The sequence below is a fragment of the Trachemys scripta genome, chromosome 5, assembly GCF_013100865.1.
Source record: "Trachemys scripta elegans isolate TJP31775 chromosome 5, CAS_Tse_1.0, whole genome shotgun sequence".
Classification (NCBI taxonomy): domain Eukaryota; kingdom Metazoa; phylum Chordata; order Testudines; family Emydidae; genus Trachemys; species Trachemys scripta.
Window position 1 is genome coordinate 94,810,838 of NC_048302.1, and position 18,322 is coordinate 94,829,159.

The 18,322-nt window shown below is 40.7% G+C and overlaps 1 protein-coding gene across 1 annotated transcript; it reads right to left on the bottom strand.

The window, feature by feature from the left end:
* Window positions 1-4,136: 4,136 nt before the first annotated feature.
* On the bottom strand, window positions 4,137-18,092 carry TMEM33 (transmembrane protein 33). Its single transcript, XM_034771704.1, has 8 exons — window positions 17,997-18,092; window positions 17,770-17,848; window positions 16,567-16,661; window positions 15,880-16,067; window positions 13,271-13,338; window positions 12,055-12,188; window positions 7,336-7,419; window positions 4,137-6,088 (listed from the first exon to the last, which is right to left on the bottom strand). Exons 2-8 carry the CDS (start codon window positions 17,824-17,826, stop codon window positions 5,959-5,961), a joined length of 756 nt encoding a protein of 251 aa, XP_034627595.1. The 5' UTR covers window positions 17,827-17,848; window positions 17,997-18,092; the 3' UTR covers window positions 4,137-5,958.
* Between the last annotated feature and the right edge of the window lie 230 nt (window positions 18,093-18,322).

Genomic DNA, 18,322 nt, shown 5'->3' on the forward strand with positions numbered 1-18,322 from the left:
TTGGGAAGTGTCTAGCAGTTAGGATACTATTGCAATATAATATTTCCACAATAGTTGTACTCTCTCCACAAATACTGTACACCCCTTTGTTCAAAATGAGCCAGTATAGGTGATTACAGTAAAACAGCATAGTCTCATACTCTCACATACCAGTATTCATGGAATCAGATTCTCTGATGCACTTTGATTCTACTGGAAATAGCAAAGAGGGAGAGATGTCAGGGAGGCAGTTATGATTCCATTTTTCCAGCCAGCTCTGTGCCAGCCATAGCCCCAGGGGAATTTAGAACAAGCTGCTCTAAATTCCACCAATTTGCAGATGGTCTCAAAGTCACTCTATGCTATGGCCACTTCTCCCTTACTTTCTACATCAGCTCTGTGGGCATTGGAGTAGTCATAGGAGCTGGCTACACTTGCTCACTGACTGCTGAGGAATTGGAGTTTCTGCTTCCTTTTGTGCTACTTTCAAACAGGATCAAGATAATGTGAACTAGGCGCCCTTTAGTTCACACCAGCAGTGTCTACATGGGCTGGAAAGGTGGTTTCAGCACAGCATGCCAGTGAGTGCTGCCAATCACACCCCTGTAGTCCAAACTGGAGAAGTGCACAGGCAAGCCCTAAATCTCATTTTTAGGCTCCACTGTGATCCACAAAACTCCTGCCAAACACTGTAGGTGCACTACTCACTCGGCACATGCATTTTTAGGATAAAAGTTCCCTAGGCGCCTATGTTTCTGCTTCTGAGCACACACACTGCTCCCTCACTCTGGGCATTTGGATGCCTATCTCCCGCCTATGCCCCAGAGCAATCCACAAATCAAGGGGAAATACTGTAGGCAGCAGATGAATGTTTAATTCACATGCAGAGCACAATCCAGTCAGTAAGCATGCTCAAAGGCTGCCTACCAGATTGGGTCCCATTCAAAATATAGATGGTGTGGGGGTGCCTATCATCTAACTTTTAGTCCATTGCTTTTAGTCCAAGAGCACTCACTTGGGATGTGGGACACTCAGGTTCAATTCCCCTGTCTGCCTGAGAGGGAGCAAGATTTTAACAGAGGTTCAGCATCTCTCACATGGGCGGCGGGTACCATAGGCAGGGGAAGACTGTGCTTCCCCAAAACAGCCTGGCATAGCCTCGCCCATGCTCCATCCCCAGGTCCCCTCCTGCCTGCTTCCAGTTCCCTCCCTTCCTGGTGTGGCCAAGAGGCTGGCAGGGGCAGGCATGTTGGGGCTGGTGAGCACAAGACTGAGGCTGGGGCTGTGCCATGCTGCCTGTTCGTCCACCCTGGGGGCATTGAGACCACACCGCCTGCCCAGCACTCCCCAACATAGGGGCTGGGGGTGATCCACCTTGTGGATCCAAGCCTTAATGTATTTTTTGGAACAGGAACAGAACTATCATTTCTGTTACTGAACGGAAGTATGCTCCACTTATTGGGCCACAAGCCTGGGACTCAGGAGACCTGGCTTCAATTCCCTGTTCCATCACAGATTTCCTATGGGACCTTGAGCAAGTCACTTAATCTCTCTCTTCCTCAGCTGCCCATCTGTAAGAGGGGAATAGTACTTCCCTACTTCATAGGGTGTTGTGCATTAAAGATTGTGAGACATTCAGATACTAAGTAATGGGGACGATATAAATACTAATAAGCAATTATATATACACATATGCATGTTATCACAAAATACCTTTAGCATCTCAAAAACAATATGAAGTACAGGTTTAGGACAGAAATTGAAAAATACCAGTACATTGTGACTGAAAATAGAATATTCTTAAAGAACAGAATTTAAAGTATCTTAATTTATAGTGCTCCCCTTTATAAACAGCAGGGTATTTTTTCCATTTCTAATGAAGTGACAATACATATACAACTGAAAGTACAAAGAGGAATACAAGTAGAAGAAATCTGGATAGAGATGAGGAAGAAGACAGGGGTGGGTGGGTGTGTGTGGGTGGGTGTGTGTATGTGTGTGACCTATTATTTTGTTTTTTAAAAAATCTGACATTGCTTATTTCCCAACTGTATGTCAGAGACTTCTCCAAATTGGTCATGTAGTTTTAGTTTATGTTTATCTAAAGAGGACTGAAAGAAAGGTAATCTGACGTTCCTCAACCAGTTCTCTCCTCTGTATGCAGCCATATGAATTTATTGTGAAAAGCTAAATCATACAAAACTCCATCTGGTTTCAGAAGAGGTACTTAGGTTAGCACAACCTATTTGGTCAGCCTAAAAACCTTTCATTGGAATTAGATGTGAAATTTGTTATGGGTAGTCATGATTGAAACCCGAGTTTCACATGCTAGTTGCAAAACTTCATTCTGACGTCACAGTCACGTGTGATAGGCTCACCTACTCCGTGATGTGAAACCTATACTCATGGGTTCAGCAGGCAAACTATGATAGCCCTGGCACATGATGTGCGCAACTTAGTTATAATTTAGAAAAACGTTCACACACATAGGTAATGGTGGGAAACAGGTAGTAAAGGGACAAGGAAGAAGCTGGGGTTTTGTTTTTTTTTTTGTTTTTTTACTTTCAACAAAAATTTCCAACCTTATTTTTGTGATGGTGGAAAAACACTGTTTGTCAGATAATAGGTATTATGAGGATTGACAAAGGATCAAGAACGCTTGCTGGAAAGTGTTGGCTTGTAGATTGCAAGCAAAATAAGGAGTCAAAACTATTCCCACTACTTAGCTGTCCTGTGAGTACTGTAAAGCATTGACTAACTAGGTTGTTCAAGCTAAGGGCAGAACTGCAGTTTTGTCCAGCCATCTCTGTGCTCTATGCTAAATCTGGGTAATATTGTGACAGAGTAATAAGGGAACCTCCCACAAAGCATGGGGTATTAGTCAAACTAAATCCTAGATATGGAAAGTTTCATAATCAATTTCTAATAGTTTACTCAAAAAAAAAAAAATTAAGTAGAACCAAACCAACCCAGTTAAATCTTGAAAGAATCATACCTTCCTCAGGCCTGCTAGTTCTGCTCTTTCTAGCCATTTCATCTGCTTCAAATTCACTATTCATAGCAGACTTAACTCACTTAGCTATTCTCCCACATGTTCAGAGTATGGTACAGGTGCTGTTATCCACTGTTTTACTCCAGTTTTACACCAGCATAACTCCATTGAAATCAAGTGAGTCACACCCATGTAAAAATGAAGTGGTGAATCAGGCACAATGTCACTAGCATATGGGCCCCTAGCCGGTTCAGAATCTGACAACAGAAAACAATGTGAGATGAAGGTTTCAATGAACTTATGCAAATTAAATACCAAAGATCTGAAAACGCTTAAACCTCAGGGGAGGGATAGCTCAGTGGTTTGAGCCTTGGCCTGCTAAACCCAGGGTTGTGAGTTCAATCCTTGAGGGGATCATTTAGGGATCTGGGGCAAAAATCTGTCTGGGGATTGGTCCTGCTTTGAGCAGGGGAGTTGGACTAGATGACCTGAGGTCCCTTCCAACCCTGATATTCTATGATTCCACCAATAGAAGATGCTCCCATAAAAGATATTACCTTGCGTCTCCTGTAGTCTGGGACCAACGCAGCTACACCACCCCTGCGAAGGACTTTATTCACCTTTCACTTACTCAAGTGTACGTCAGGAGTTATTCCTCTTAAGTCAGTGGTGTAAATGAGACAAATCATGCCTCACATACATGCATGGCATTTAAGAATGATAAACGTGTTAACTTTTCAACAATGTCCTAGACACAGCATGCTGCCATACAAAGATAGCTAGGCTCAAGAGCTGATTTACATTTCTGTTCTTCTGGTTACAAGTTTTTGGGTCCAAAAGATGCACTGCAATTTAAATTTAAACGAAAAACTGACATTTTTCTTGAAAGCTGCCCTCCAGGGTTGTGAACACCAGTGCTAAAGCTTAAAAACTTGCTTTCTTAGAATAAGTAAAAAGGTGGTTCCAAAATAAAGGTGGATGTAAGGAGGTGTCAGGGCTCTGATCTGTGTAGCATTTAGGTTAGATTCAAGTGTGGCAATGGGACTAGGGAGAGAAAAGCATGCACACACACACACACACAAATTGCACTCTCTGCTCAACTTCAGGACTCGTCTCAGAATATTGCAGTTACTTTACACAGAGGAAATAAACTTGAAAAGCCATCTACTAGCAAACTATTTTTTAACATTCATTTTATTGCTGTAGAAATTTTAGTTTTTATAAAAACACTCAGATCACAGGACACAGATATTGAGGCTGGTTGCAAGTCTGAGCAGCTGAACCAGAGTATAACATGCAGTTGCTTCTGCACAGTGTGTAATAGTTCCATAAATAGCTAATTATGCTCAAAAAGCCAAGGTCAGAGCAATCAAGTAAAATTATTCACAACATCATTTTTATCAGTACCTGGAAGTTGAGCAAAAATGTACAATGCATGGCTCCTGACAGAAACTAATGACTGACAAGTCTAAATTAGATCAGCAACATACGTAAGGAAACTAGATAATTACAAGGAAATATTTTGACTTAAGGAGCAAGAGTTTTCCAAATATTTAGTATAAGGTCTGATCTGATCATGCAGTAAAGGACACTGAATTATAAAGGAGAAGCTCAATGAATAAAATTTAACTTCTATGCAACTAAAGTATCAATTGTATACTATGCCTACGTGCCCAAACATCTTAGCCTGTTTCCTTAAAATTTGGGTAAATTCAGACAAATGTAATTCCTGGAAAAAAGAATACCTTTACAATAATGAGGTATGCTGGGTGAATGTGTAATCAGCACTCAATTTCACATGCATTTCTGAACTCGAGATATTTAGTAGTGTTATTATAGGAATAGATTGACTTACGCCAAATTTTCTCTACAGTAATTTGTTTCAATAGATGTCTGACCAGCTACAATCCTTTATGTAAATTCTCCATCTCAGTGGGGTTCTTAGAAACTCGGAAAAGAATTCATATAGGACTAGCTACAGATTAACCTATATTTTCTAAAAAGTAGCCATGCCTGAATTGTTGCAGTCTCACCTTATTTAGGCACAAAAGCACTTGTATTTGCAATAATAATTTTTTGCACTATTACATTACACAATGACTTGAGGTGGGTAGAAGTTAAAACACTGCACCTTCGTTTTATACAGAAGCCTACTGGTCAGTGAATTCACTATAGTGACAAAGAGACATTCATCATATAGAAACACAAGCTCACTGTTCAGAGAGTTTGATATGGACAGATCTTTAAGAATTCTCCCAAATGTAGGATGTGAAAGTATGAGGGCATTAGGTGATTTATTGGCGTGTTCACTTTTAAATGACATTAAAAAAAACAGACTCGCCCCCCAGAAAACTGTCACATCAACCACCACAGTTCGTGAGATTTTTAATCCATTTGATTACCTCCTAAATGGGCCATGTTTGCAATCATGAACTGACTACGTGAATTTAAACAAATTAGGTGTACTGGGTATATTTGGGGTGCAGAAAAGAATACTGTCCAAAATGTACTGCATATGTCCGTATGCCAATTGCTATCTGTAACAGACTACAAGTTATTCTGTGGTAACATCTTATAGTAGCTATGCATACAGCTAGGATGACTAAAATTCTTAAATATATATCTGCTTTCAGTAGGTCTATTTTATGGGGGGAAAAACAGGTACAATTCTCTGTTAACCATTTGGTTTTTTGCTTGTTTAACATTCTGTATGACTGGGTATTTTTTCCTTAAAATAATTTTGGCTAAGACGCAAACAGATACTTTCACCAATTAGCAATACAGCATAGTAATATTTTCTTGGAAACTTAGGACAACTTAGAAACTTTGTGAGACAATGCACTGAATATCTCAGAGGGAAATGTATAGACAATTTTATACAAACTAGAGTGAGATCAGTGTAAAAACTGGAATTTATAACCATTAGCAGAAATGCCAGCTGCTCATAATGTTCACAATATATACATACACACATTTCTGAAAGTTAATTATGCAACTGTTGGTGCTAGTCTGCTTATAAAGGAAATGCTATTGAGGCACAGTCTTCTTACAAAAAGAGGGCATGAAGGCTTCATTATTAGGTGTTCAACAACAATCCTCAGCTCTGTGAAAAGAGTCCTGAAAATAATAATAATAAAAAAAAAAAAAATCAGAAATATATTTACATCACAGCTGTGTTGATCAGCAGTTATTACACCTCAAAACAGTCTTCAATTCAATTATTCAAGAATCTCATATTAGGCCTGGTCCACACTAACCCCCCACTTCGGACTAAGGTACGCAAATTCAGCTACGTTAATAACGTAGCTGAATTTGAAGTACCTTAGTCCGAACTTACCGCGGGTCCAGACGCGGCAGGCAGGCTCCCCCATCAATGCCGCGTACTCCTCTCGCTGAGCTGGAGTACCGGCGTCGACGGCAAGCACTTCCGGGATCGATCCCAGAAGATCGATCGCTTACATCCGGACCAGGAAGTAAGTATAGACGTATCCTTAGATCCCCAAAGTAGCTAGAAAGCATCCGAGAACAACTTAGTGTAATACTTTTATGTGAGAGATAAATGTTCAGTGTGGACCTGAGAATTCTTGTTCCTGAAATTCTTCAGGTTTTTAATCACTTTTGCAAGCTACTTCAAACTTAAAAGGCAGCCTCAGAGAAAAAGGGAGCACCATGAAAGAAAGATGATAGTTTTTACAAGGGGAGAGAGGTGGTGGTGGTGGTGGTGTAGAAGGTGCAAGCAACGGAGCAAAGAGACACCAAGAAAGGAAGAGAGACAAACCCATGTTCTAGAACCCCTTCCCCTCCTCCAGGAAAAAAGACTGCATGGCAACACTCTCACAACAGAAACAATTCAGAATATCCTATAAGTTCCAGCGAAATCCCAGTTCATCTCTTCAGGGCACATATAATTAAGTAAATGAATCAAATATAATGCTGCACTGCTTTAAAGGGTTTTTTAAGATGTCAAGGATTGAAATGCTTTCCTGGATTTCTGTTAAAAGACATGAATAGTAAAATGGAATGATTGATTTCTTGTAGTATACTGTACTTTTGAGGCTTTGGTTCTCAAACTAGTCTGTGGCAACAAAACCTGTCCTGGAACTGAGGAGCTTCACTTCACAAAAAGCTTATCTAAAAACAGTCATGAGAAAACTTTTCACAGTATATTACTTGTACAACTACAATTTAGTGAGGGAGAAGAGCAACCTCCCATTTATGGTGCTGTTTGGAAAATGTAATTTTGAATTAGGGTTTTTTTTTTTAAGCCCAGTTACATATGAATTACATTTCTAGCATGTAACATTTTAGCATACTATTGTGCATAAGTTTTAATACATTAATTCTCAAATCAATGTAATGCTTACCGGCAATATGGATTTCTACGGGAGGAATAACGCAATGTAAGAAATCTATAGTAAATGAAAGGCTGAAGCAAACTTCCCTGGCCACTGAAAGGAAAGGAAAAAGATTGTTCTGAGTTTTGTCATCACAAACTCAATAAGTTTTGCAATTAGAAATAAGGCAACTACATATATTTTATATGTTGAGGATAGTCAGATGATCACATTTGTTTGAGAATCCAGAGTTGACAAACAAAAAAGCAATAAGATATCTAGAAACACCAGCATATTCATATCCACTAAGGCTGAAAGTTATAAAATAAAAAGCAACAACTACATGCTACACCATAATTGAAATTTTAAAAACACAACGAAAGAAACGTAGTATTACTGCTCTCATATTAAAATTACCATTTATAAAGTGCTTTATGTGCCCAATTTTCAAGATGTGACAAACACAGAAGTGGATGCAAATGCCTGTGTAGTTTGAACAGGAAATTCCATGTATGTGCTTGCAAACTGGTATTCAACTGGCGAGGTACATGCATAAATACTTGATTTGTATGTTCAATTATAGTAATTGCTTGAGACACTAAGCATGGCATTTTGAATCCTTTCCACAGAATGCTTTTCTTCACAATACCCCTGCATGCTGTCAAAATGCATATTAAGGCTTAAAAGTCAATACTGTATACAAGATACTATATATACTTAATGGGGTTTGGCAGTGGCTGTTCTGGGACAACACAAGTTTACTACATTTTACAAACTTTGCATCAACTTGTTCAGCACTAAATTCTTTGCTACAGTATTTCATACAAGACATGCTACATGTTTACACTGCAATAACACACTCAAGGCTGGGCCACATCAGTGGACTTGGGCTTGTGGGGCTCAGGCTGCAAACTTGCTGTGTAGATATCCAAGCCCAGACATCCACACAGCAAGTTTACAGGCCCAGGCCAGCCATGGGGGTTTTATTGCTGTGTAGCCATACCCCCTGGGTTTTATGTAGTGGTAAGAAAAGGAGCATTCTGATTTAATTTCATTGGATGGAAAATATAATCTGCCACACGTGTAGCTCAATATCAATGCAGTCTGATTTGTGAAAAGCTCGCTCATATATTGTTACATTAAGAGCTCTGAAAATAGCGAACTGTAGGCAAGACTATTTTTCAGTAAACTGGATTTCTTCAAACATTTAAAAGGCATCTTTATCCCATGGACTATGGAAATGTGAAGTGTAAAATAAATTGAGCTACAGTGGGGAAAAAAATGCATTAAAAAAAGGGGGGGGTTGTGAGTGTGTGTGTGCGCGCGCACGCTTTATATTGATTTTAAGAGGTCCAAAAGGAGATGAGAAGTTTTTAAATGTTACTTTTAGACCAGATCTCAAATTATTTTTAAAATAATTTCAGCATCTGAAAATAGGATTTCCTAATCAGTTAGACAAACACTATGTTGTATGACTGTGACTAAAGACAGCAACTGCTTATCTCTGTACCATGTCCAAGACAAGCTATATTAAGCACATTCCCTTCCTTTTTGCTTAAGAGTTAGATAGGCTCATCATGTTCTACACCAAGACCAGCTTGCCTAAGATACATCTTCTCCAGCAAAAGCCACATTCCCCTCTTGAATTTAAGTCTAACTTTCTACAACTACAGCATAATATTTTGAGTAACAGCAATCTTCAGAGGCAGCTATCCTTAAAAAATAATAATAAAATAAAATAATACCACAGTTTATTTTCCTGTACATTTTATAGAACAGAGTTCTTTAATAGGTCATTCTTTGGCTCACAAAGCCTCAAGGAACACACAATGGAAAAGGATCTACACAGACCATTTGCAACACTAAAGGTAGTCATGAGTTCTCATTTGACTTCATAAGTGTCCTCAGCCTGCCACACTGAGGAATGAGATTTGATAGATACAATTCTTCAGAGGACATCTCAGAAAGTCCAATATGCCCTTCCTAAAGAATTAAATCTCATATTTAAGAGGTAATTCCTCAAACTGGAGGGTTGATGTAGCCAGAGGAACAACAAAAATCTAAGTTATATATACATGAAGAATGAGTTGGAAGAAATCCTTCCAGATTTTCCACCTGTGGACTAGGAAATATATATGTCCATGAAGATTCCCCCCCACCCCCCTTTTCTGCTAGAACCTGGTGATGAATGGAAAATGCATTTTCTGTGTACAGGCTGAGGGGGAGTCCTTGATTTGATATCTATGACAAATTTAGTCATATTTCACCAAAGCTAAGCATGCTGCCAAAATTTAAAAAAAAATGTATGTAGTTGCTCAGAGACTGTTTCCCTCCGATAGTAAAATAGGAGAGGCATGGAATGGATGCTGAAGTGCTAGCTTTTAACTTCTACCTGCTTAGCTAAACACTCCTACAAATATTTCACATCCTAAAGATCATGAAACTAAGCACAGATTGTTTACACTGTGGGATCACTGATTTTGACTTTGGGTTTTGTTTAAAAAATACAAACAAAGATTTACTTGATCTTAGTGCATCTGCCTTGTATCTTGAGACAACTTTAAATTTGCTGACTGAAGAATTTATTGGACTCTTGATTTAGTCATTTGTTACAAGTCATTGCCCAACATTGTGCACCCACATGCTATGAACTGATTAAGGTTGTGACGTTGCACTCCATATGATTTTATAAAAATATGCTAATGAATGTGAATATAATGTAACTGGAATATGCTTCATGCAAAAGGTCTCTTGTAAGGTATCATTACAAAGCTTATAATCTACTGAGTGTGTTCATCCTATTTGTATGAATGTATCATTCTTGTATCTGAAACTAGAATTACAGTATGAAATAGAACTCTGAGGTCCTATTGTAATTATGCAAAGTCTGGGCCATTAATGGTGGTTTGAAATGTTGATGGCTCCCATCAACTAGGACAATTGGTTGTAAATGGCTCAGTTTACTTGCAAGCCTTCCTAAGAGTCAGGCCAGGAAGAATGAAGGCTTGGGGTCTCACAGGACATGTGAACATGTCACCTGGTACTGGAATCCATCTAAAACCTGGAGCTTTTCCATTTAGGAGGAGGGGTGGGGACCCAGAGAGACAAAAGATTCCCGCCTTGTGCCAAAGCTATATAAGGGGGTGGAATAGAACAAAGGAGGTTCCAGTCATGAGAAATCCCCTAGCTACTACCTGAGCTGGAACAAGGACTGTACCAGGGGAAAGGACTGGGCCCAGACTAGAAAGGAGTCCCGTCTGTGAAAGAAGCTTATTGGAACATCTCTGAGGGTGAGATTTCATCTGTAATCAGTTTCTTAATGTATTAGGCTTAGACTTGCGTATTTTGTTTGGTAACTTACTTTGTTCTGTCTGTTATTACTTGGAACCACTTAAATCCTACTTTTTATACTTAATAAAATCACTTTTTGCTTATTAATTAACCCAGAGTATGTAATTAATACCTGAAGGGAGCAGACAGCTGTGCATATCTCGCTATCAGTGTTATAGAGGGCGGACAATTTAGGAGTTTACCCTGTATAAACGTTATATAGAGTAAAACGGATTTATTTGGGGTTTGAATCCCACTGGGAGCTGGGTGTCTGGGTGCTAGAGAGAGGAGCACTTCTTAAGCTGTTTTCAGTTAAGTCTGCAGCTTTGGGGCACACGGTTCAAACCCTAGGTCTGTGTTGGAGCAGACTGGTGTGTCTGGCTCAACAAGGCAGGGTTCTGGAGGCCCAAGCTGGCAGAAAAAAACGGGCTCAGAGGTAGTCTCAGCACATCAGGTAACAGTCCCAAGGGGGTTTCTGTGATCAAACCCATCACAAAGGTATCACAGTTTATCACCAATAATGTCCCCATTAAAATGAATTGCATGCTATGAGCTCCAAAGCCAAAACAACACAGATCATTACTATTTGTATTACAGTAGTACCTTCAGGCCACACATTGTGTTAGGAACTACACAAACGAGGAATAAATGATAGTCCCTGCTACAAAAAGAGGTTAAGGGACAGCTTAGGGCTCTAGTCTCAGAACGACCAGTATGTGGATAGACCTCTATGCCTGCATGGAGCCTCACTGAAGTCAACTTTAATGGATAGGCTTGTAGTCTCTATACTGAAGTTAATGGGGCTCTACAGAGATGCAGGGAGATCACTGAAGGATCAGGACCACATGGAGATAGGCCTTCAATCATAAATCATCAAGACTTTCAATCATAAATTCTTCAGACTGGGGCCATGACTGCTTCTGGTCACATTTCCTAGCACAGTGAGGTCCCGATCCTATTTAGACTTTTGAGTGCTCTACTTAAATAAAAGCACCAGTTGTTTGTTTTTAAAAGCTAAAATCCCAGCTTCCTTACCACTGGCATGTGTTCCATTACATTGACCAAAAAGTTATTCAGCTCTACCCAATAAATTAGTGTACGGTCAAATCTCAGTTGCTGTTACTCAGACAAAACACACATAAAAACAGACACACACCAGGCATTTCAAGTCTATTTCTGTGATCACTGATAAAATGGCAAAAATTCACTTTGATTTAGCAGAATGAAATTAAGTAATCCATCAGATTTTTATCTAGAAGAAATTAAATGTATCTGTCTCTATGAACAAGCTCAGGGACAGATCTTGCAATGAGCTTCACACCTGTACCCACGTAGAACTAACTGCAAGATTGAGGCCTTGGGTAGGAAATGTTCAAGTATGGAAGTCAATAGATTAGAAAATGTTTCTGTAATTCTTACCTAAGAAGCATAAAAACTGTAGCTGGCATCAGGAAAATTTCATTGCAAGCAATGAATTTTAGAATATTTTGTTGATTAGCATTTAGTTTCTCTAAAAGACTTCTCAGGAAAGGCAGACTATTCAAACCTCTTGCCTTTAGAAAGGGAAAATAATAGTTAGAGTCAGTTAGATTGTCCAGTTCTGTTCTTGCTCTAGTTTTAACTCAAACATTCAAATGACTGTCAGCCATACTAATTTCAGCAACTTTTGAGACCCACCTAGTTACTTAAAAACTAATAAGATTCTGGGATCCTCTAAAGGATACTTCAAATACAGGGTTTTCGTAGAAAAGAGAAGCATTGCAGAAAAATACCCCAAATTTACATACTTCCCAAACAGTTAATCCTAACACTTTCTATGAAAGGCAAGTAAGCATCTTCCACTTTCCAGCATTATCCACAAGACAGATGGAGAAAATATGTGATTTTGTTCACTTCAGTTACAGATGCCATAGCAATGGCCAATAGCTTTATTCTGATCACTAGAATGAAATATGCACCCGTAGCATATGGAAAATTTAATTTAAAAGAAAAAAAAAAGATTCCAAAGGACAGTGTGTGTATTATATAAATAAAACAACATAGTGAGGATTTGGGGCTGAGAAGCAGCTTCTTTAAATATTGTTTTGTTTTCCAACTTCATTTTAAGCACTTTGCTGTTTCACCTACTGAAACAGCACTTGTCTAAGTGCAGCTAGAAGGGGGTCCAGATGCAACCCACCATAATCTGTTGCAATGCAGTCAGATATCTCAAGTATTTCTGCATAGTAGGCAAATGTGGAAGTCATTTGCTTCCATATGGATAGTAACTGGAGAGAAAAAAAGAGCACAAAGCTTAAATAGGATTAACATATTCTAAAGTACTGGTATTGAATCAACAAGCTGGCTAGCAAGATGAGCATCTCAAACTAAGAAGAGGCTTGTCTACAAACATTGTGTCTGTGTATCAGGAGGTTAGACCATCCAACTATATTTATTATGCAAAAATTAAATTGATTGGTTCTCAACTTTACCATATTGTGACCCCACATTGGAACACAAAAGCGTTTCAAGACCACTCTCCCAACTAGCCATAAAGAAAGAGGATAATCGCAACCCTTTGAAATGTGTTTACAACCCCTAGATACAAGCCATTTTACACCAAAAAGAACTGAGCAATATATTGCACCATACTTACATCAATAACCTTCTTTGTATATGTGGCAGCATGAAGCAATGAGAACAGCAGAACTGGGAAAATACTCACTGAAGCAAGGAATAAGGAAAATTATAGGCCAGAAAGTATTTTAATACATTTATTCTGTACGATGAATATCATGTCGGCATATCTATATAATATAGTTGTTATAGCATGAAGTATAGCATTATCCTTAGCAAGAAGTTTTCAAAATCAGTGACAGTTGTACAGAGCTCAAAGATATGTATATAACAGTGCTCTCTGTAGCTATGTTTCCTTTTGAAAAAATAATATTAAAAAGAGGAGGGGTGCATAATCCGCTAGCAGCCTCTTTTGTGATGTTCTGAAAAGACTTAGCAGAACTAGGTGTAACTGTGAGACAGACATCATACACAGCTGTATTACTGGTGACCCAAACATTTCTTGATTTGTTTTGTTTCCATCAAGGATTTTGGGCAAGTCACTTAATCGCCTCATACCTTGGCTCTCCATCTGCAAAGTGGGAGTAATAATCCTTTCATTTTTTCACCCTTTCTTGTCTATCTAGATCGTAAACTTTGTCTAGCATAATGCGATTCTGCTCTCAGCTGAGACTTTGAGGCACTACAGTAATAGAAAAAAAGTTATCAACCAAAGTCAGCAAATGGAGTTTACATTTTCCTTCCCGAGATGAGTCAATGGAATGAATTTGGGAAGATATCTAGTGCACTGTCACGACAACTTTTTATGATCAACCTTTACAACAGATACTGAAATGTAACAGGTGTAAGTGGCATAAACTAAATTCCACAAAGCTCTCTTGTTCCTAATACTTGAGACAGATTACTACTGCCTGGCATCTTTATTCTCTAGAAGTGAACTTGAATGTAGAAGTAGAGCAAAATATAATACCAGAAAGTGGGTCTGGAATGTGTCATGTCAGAGTGTGCGTTCAAAACTTAATTCTGAAGCCAAGGTCACAGAACTGCAAATTAAAGTCCTTTGTGTAACTGATCAAGTGTCTGGCGCTGAAGTGAAGGAAAGGGGGCTTATCTTAGTGTGAACTGACTGCTCAGACTGACAAGTCTGAAGTGTTAACAGAAGATGGACAGAGTGCACACAGATTAAACAAGGTGTTAAAGATAGTTATTCAAAAGCTAGTCTGTACTGTCAAAGTATCACAATCCTAACGTATACTACTTAATGATCAGGAATTTTTTTTTCCCCATAAAAATGTTTACTCTGGTATATACTTGACTCTACGAGCTACTACAGTATTAACTGGCAACAGTGAAAGCATGAAATCCCTAAAGAATGGTTTACAATGCTGTTTTAGACAAAGAATGGCATCACACTTCTTATTAACATACTATATTTCACGATGGCAGTCAGATGTCTCTGCTGCTAGGCACATCTTAGTACAGTGAAACACTAAATAAAATAGGTAAACCTGAAGAAGGAAGATAACCACTTACTAAATTCCTGCTGCTTGTCATCAAGCTGAAAGCTACTATTTCAACAGCTAAATTTTTCATTAATACAGTGAAAATAAACGTATCTAAGGAGAAGCCTCAATAGCTCTTATAAATAGTTTAGAAGTGAGGTACCAAATCAGATATAGTCCATGTAGCCCATGGTGGTAGTGACAGAGATCTTACCATCCGATGACTGTTCAATGGATTACATGAAATGAGTTTGTTATATCACTGCCATAGTTCCCGAGTCTCCGCAAAAAGAAAAACAAAAATACCCCCACAATTGCCTGGAAGCAGAGACTGAAATGTACTTTCACCATAAGAGTGGTCCCTCCAGGTAAGGGCCACATGCCATGTGGGAGAGATTTGCTATATTGACTATCCTTAAGGCTAAGTTTTTGTCGCAGATATTTTTAGTAAAAGTCAGGAACAGGTCACAGGCAATAAACAAAAATTCACAGAAACCCGTGACCTGTCCCTGACTTTCACTAAAAATATCCCTGACAAAATGGGGAGGCGGGTTCAGCACCCACTGCTGCTGGGGCTCTGGGGTCCCCCACTGCTGCAGTGAGTGGGAGCTGAGCAGCTCGGGGGGGAGGGGAGGGCTGCTGCCCGCAGCAACAGGGAGCTCCAGGGGGTTCCCCACCACCTGCGACTAGTGGGAGCTCCAGGGTCCCGCAGCCTGTGGGGGCTGGGTTGCTGCAGGGTCAGCTTGCTCCAGCAGCTAGGAGCTCAGGGGGCTCTTCCTCTCCCCCCCCATCCCCTCCACGGCTTGGCAGCTGCAGGGGGTCCCCACCACCATCTTCCCCCGTGGCTGGGCAGCTGCAGGGGATTCTCTCACCAGGGCAGGCACTGGGACCTGCGGGGGGTCCGGCTGGGAGTTCCAGCCCTGGGGCAGAATGTCACATAGGTCAATAGAAGTCACGGATTTCGTGACTTCCGGGACCTCCATGACATAATCATAGTCTTAACTATGCTGTATGTTCTATGGATAGCAGCCACACTTTGGTTTTAAATCATTTTCTCCAATCACAATGAAGGCTGCTGTGGAAGAGAATTAAGTGTCACAATCCTCACACATGGAGTAATGTTTAAGGTAGTAATAATAAATAATAATAATAATAATATGTGAAAGAGTACTTAGATAAAGGATACTTGTAACAGGATAAGAATTAACGAAGATGAGAGAATACAAAAGGTAGTGGCAGCTGTCCTCCAACAAAGCCTGAGCCAGGAATGCCCTGCTTAGCTGAAAATGTGGTAACCTTTGGTGTAGTCGAAGAGCACTGGTAAGCGCATTTGCTAGCAAGGCACGTTGATAAAAGCTAGCTGCTTCATGCAACCTGTAAATTATCAGAGGAGAGGTTACCATACAAACCATCCTCCCTTGAGGATTGCATCATGACTGCACAATACTTGAAGCTATTTCTACTATTACAGCCAAGACAACGATCAGTATTAATTTTTTTTTTAAGTCTTTATTTACGTAACATTGCTGATGTGCATAGCACTCAACATTACAGAACTACTGAAAGCATTATTTCATAGTAATACAGGGAAAAAAGCAGTCTTCCTAGTCAGTTCCAAGGAAACAAAATTGAAGATTTTTTTTAAGAAAGAAGTTAGATACTTTATTAAAATTATTTTTAACAACTTAAAATTCTCAAACTGTTCTATTGAAGTGAGAATAAAAGTTAAAACCTAGACAAGCTAAAACAAATAATCTGCACACATTTCTTTACGACCTATGTAACCTTTGGGAAATTGAAAGCTTGCATAAGCATAAGATAAAACTTAGTTATTTTGTAGCATTCGAACAACTAAAAAGAGTACAATACATACCCTAGAAGGGGCAGAACAAATAAAGCTGAACAGTAGACTGTGAACAAACGGGAAAGCCACATTGCGGTGTCCAACTTGTTAGTCATCAGAAATTGCTATATTGAAAAGAAAAAACAAACAAAACCCCCACAAGTTGGTGTCTAAACATTTAGTTATATCCAAGCCGGACATTCTTTCCTATTTTCAGTAATGCATAGTTTATCAGGAGACTTCATTTATATGCCAATTCCAAATTAGCTGCGACTAGCCTATAGAGTCTATTTTGCTACTTAGATTGTAACTCAGTATAGAGCCAGTCTTGCAATAAGATCTGATCACATGAATTCCTTAGCCCAATTGACTCTCCCAGGTCTCTGTATGGATGCAAGCATCCACTTTCTTGGCTATGACTGAAGTCTACACTTCCCATCTCTAGGGCCAGGTGCTCAGCCCAGGACTCTAAAGGTAGAAATGAGGGGAAGAACCTTTCTATTCTGGGACCAAAACTATATAAGAGAACATTAACACAATGAGATGGAAAAAGGATACTGTAAGAAAGAACTTCACCCAAAGCCAAGACTAAACAGCTTGTCCACAGTAGGAAATAAGGCATGTTTTTACAACCTTAATGGGGACAGCACAAGTTATAGTTTTGAACATGTTAGTAGGTCAAGGTGAACTCTAGGAGAGAATGACAGAGAGAATTTGAACCTTCACCAACGAACACATGTTCAAAACTACAACTTGCCCTATCTATCACAGGATTTTCAAACATGCTAGCTATCACATTTTAAGCACCTCCCTAGTTGTTTCTTAGCAGGGACAAGCCCTCACTGACTGGCAGAGGCCTCAGGGATTCTGGTATATTGTAATATGATGGTTATAGAAAGCTTGGAAACAATTAGCACAACGGCTGGGGAGAGCAAGAGACGGAAGCAGAACTGCCTGAAGACGGTGGTGGAGGGAGGATGTGAAAGAAAGGAAAGTGCTGAGGTTAAGGAATAGGCCCAGCAGCTCAACGAGAGGCATACTTGAAAGCAGAGAGGGAGTCTGTGTCCGTACAGCGCCGGGCACTGTGGGGCCCTAGGGCACTAGAATCAGTTATACCCCAAGTGGGGATAGATCTAGGGGGAGAATTCAGCTCGGCACTGCAGGACACTGCAGGGCACGGAAGGGACGGTCCGTTCGCCCGCCTGGGACAGGGCCGCCGGAGCTTCTCCTTACCACCGCTCCGCCGCCGGCGCCACCCGGCATGGGCCCGTTCTGCGCTGTATCCGCCATGGCCGGCCGCTCGGGACACGCTCTGCGGGGAGAGAAAAGAGCATGAGCCGGGCATGGAGCCGCGTGGCCCCGGGCACGGCCCCCGCCGCTCCCCTGCGCCGCGCCCAGCCCCTCGGCGGAAGGAGCCCCAGGGGCCTGGCCCCGGCACGCTCCGGGGAGGGGGCACCTACCAGGCTGACCCGACACCGAAAGCACCCGGCCAACACAGGGGCGACAACCTGACAGGCGAGGCGGGCCCGACCCGGATACAGCAGAGAGTCAGTTCCGGGTTCGGCGCTGGGGCATGCTGGGTAACGTAGGCAGCGCCGGGAGGCCCGCCCCCTATTGCTCTTTGACGCTGGCGGAGCAGCCCCGCCCCGCCCAGCGAGCCACGCGCCGCGTGCAGTGCGCTAAGCAGCCCTTGTTGGCCAAGGGGCCTCTTCAACGGGCTCTGATGCTCGCCGACCTCGTGACGCACCTCCTCCTCCTCCCCCCAGGCCCGGCTCCAGGGTTTTGG

Coding starts and splice junctions, on each gene's coding strand:
- TMEM33 (XM_034771704.1), bottom strand. CDS start 17,826: ATGGCGGATACAGCGCAGAACGGGCCCATGCCGGGTGGCGCCGGCGGC. Junction 13,339..15,879: donor TAATTCTTATCCTGTTACAA/GTATCCTTTATC, acceptor TCCTTGCTTCAG/TGAGTATTTTCCCAGTTCTG. Junction 7,420..12,054: donor ACAGTTTTTATGCTTCTTAG/GTAAGAATTACA, acceptor CTTTCCTTTCAG/TGGCCAGGGAAGTTTGCTTC.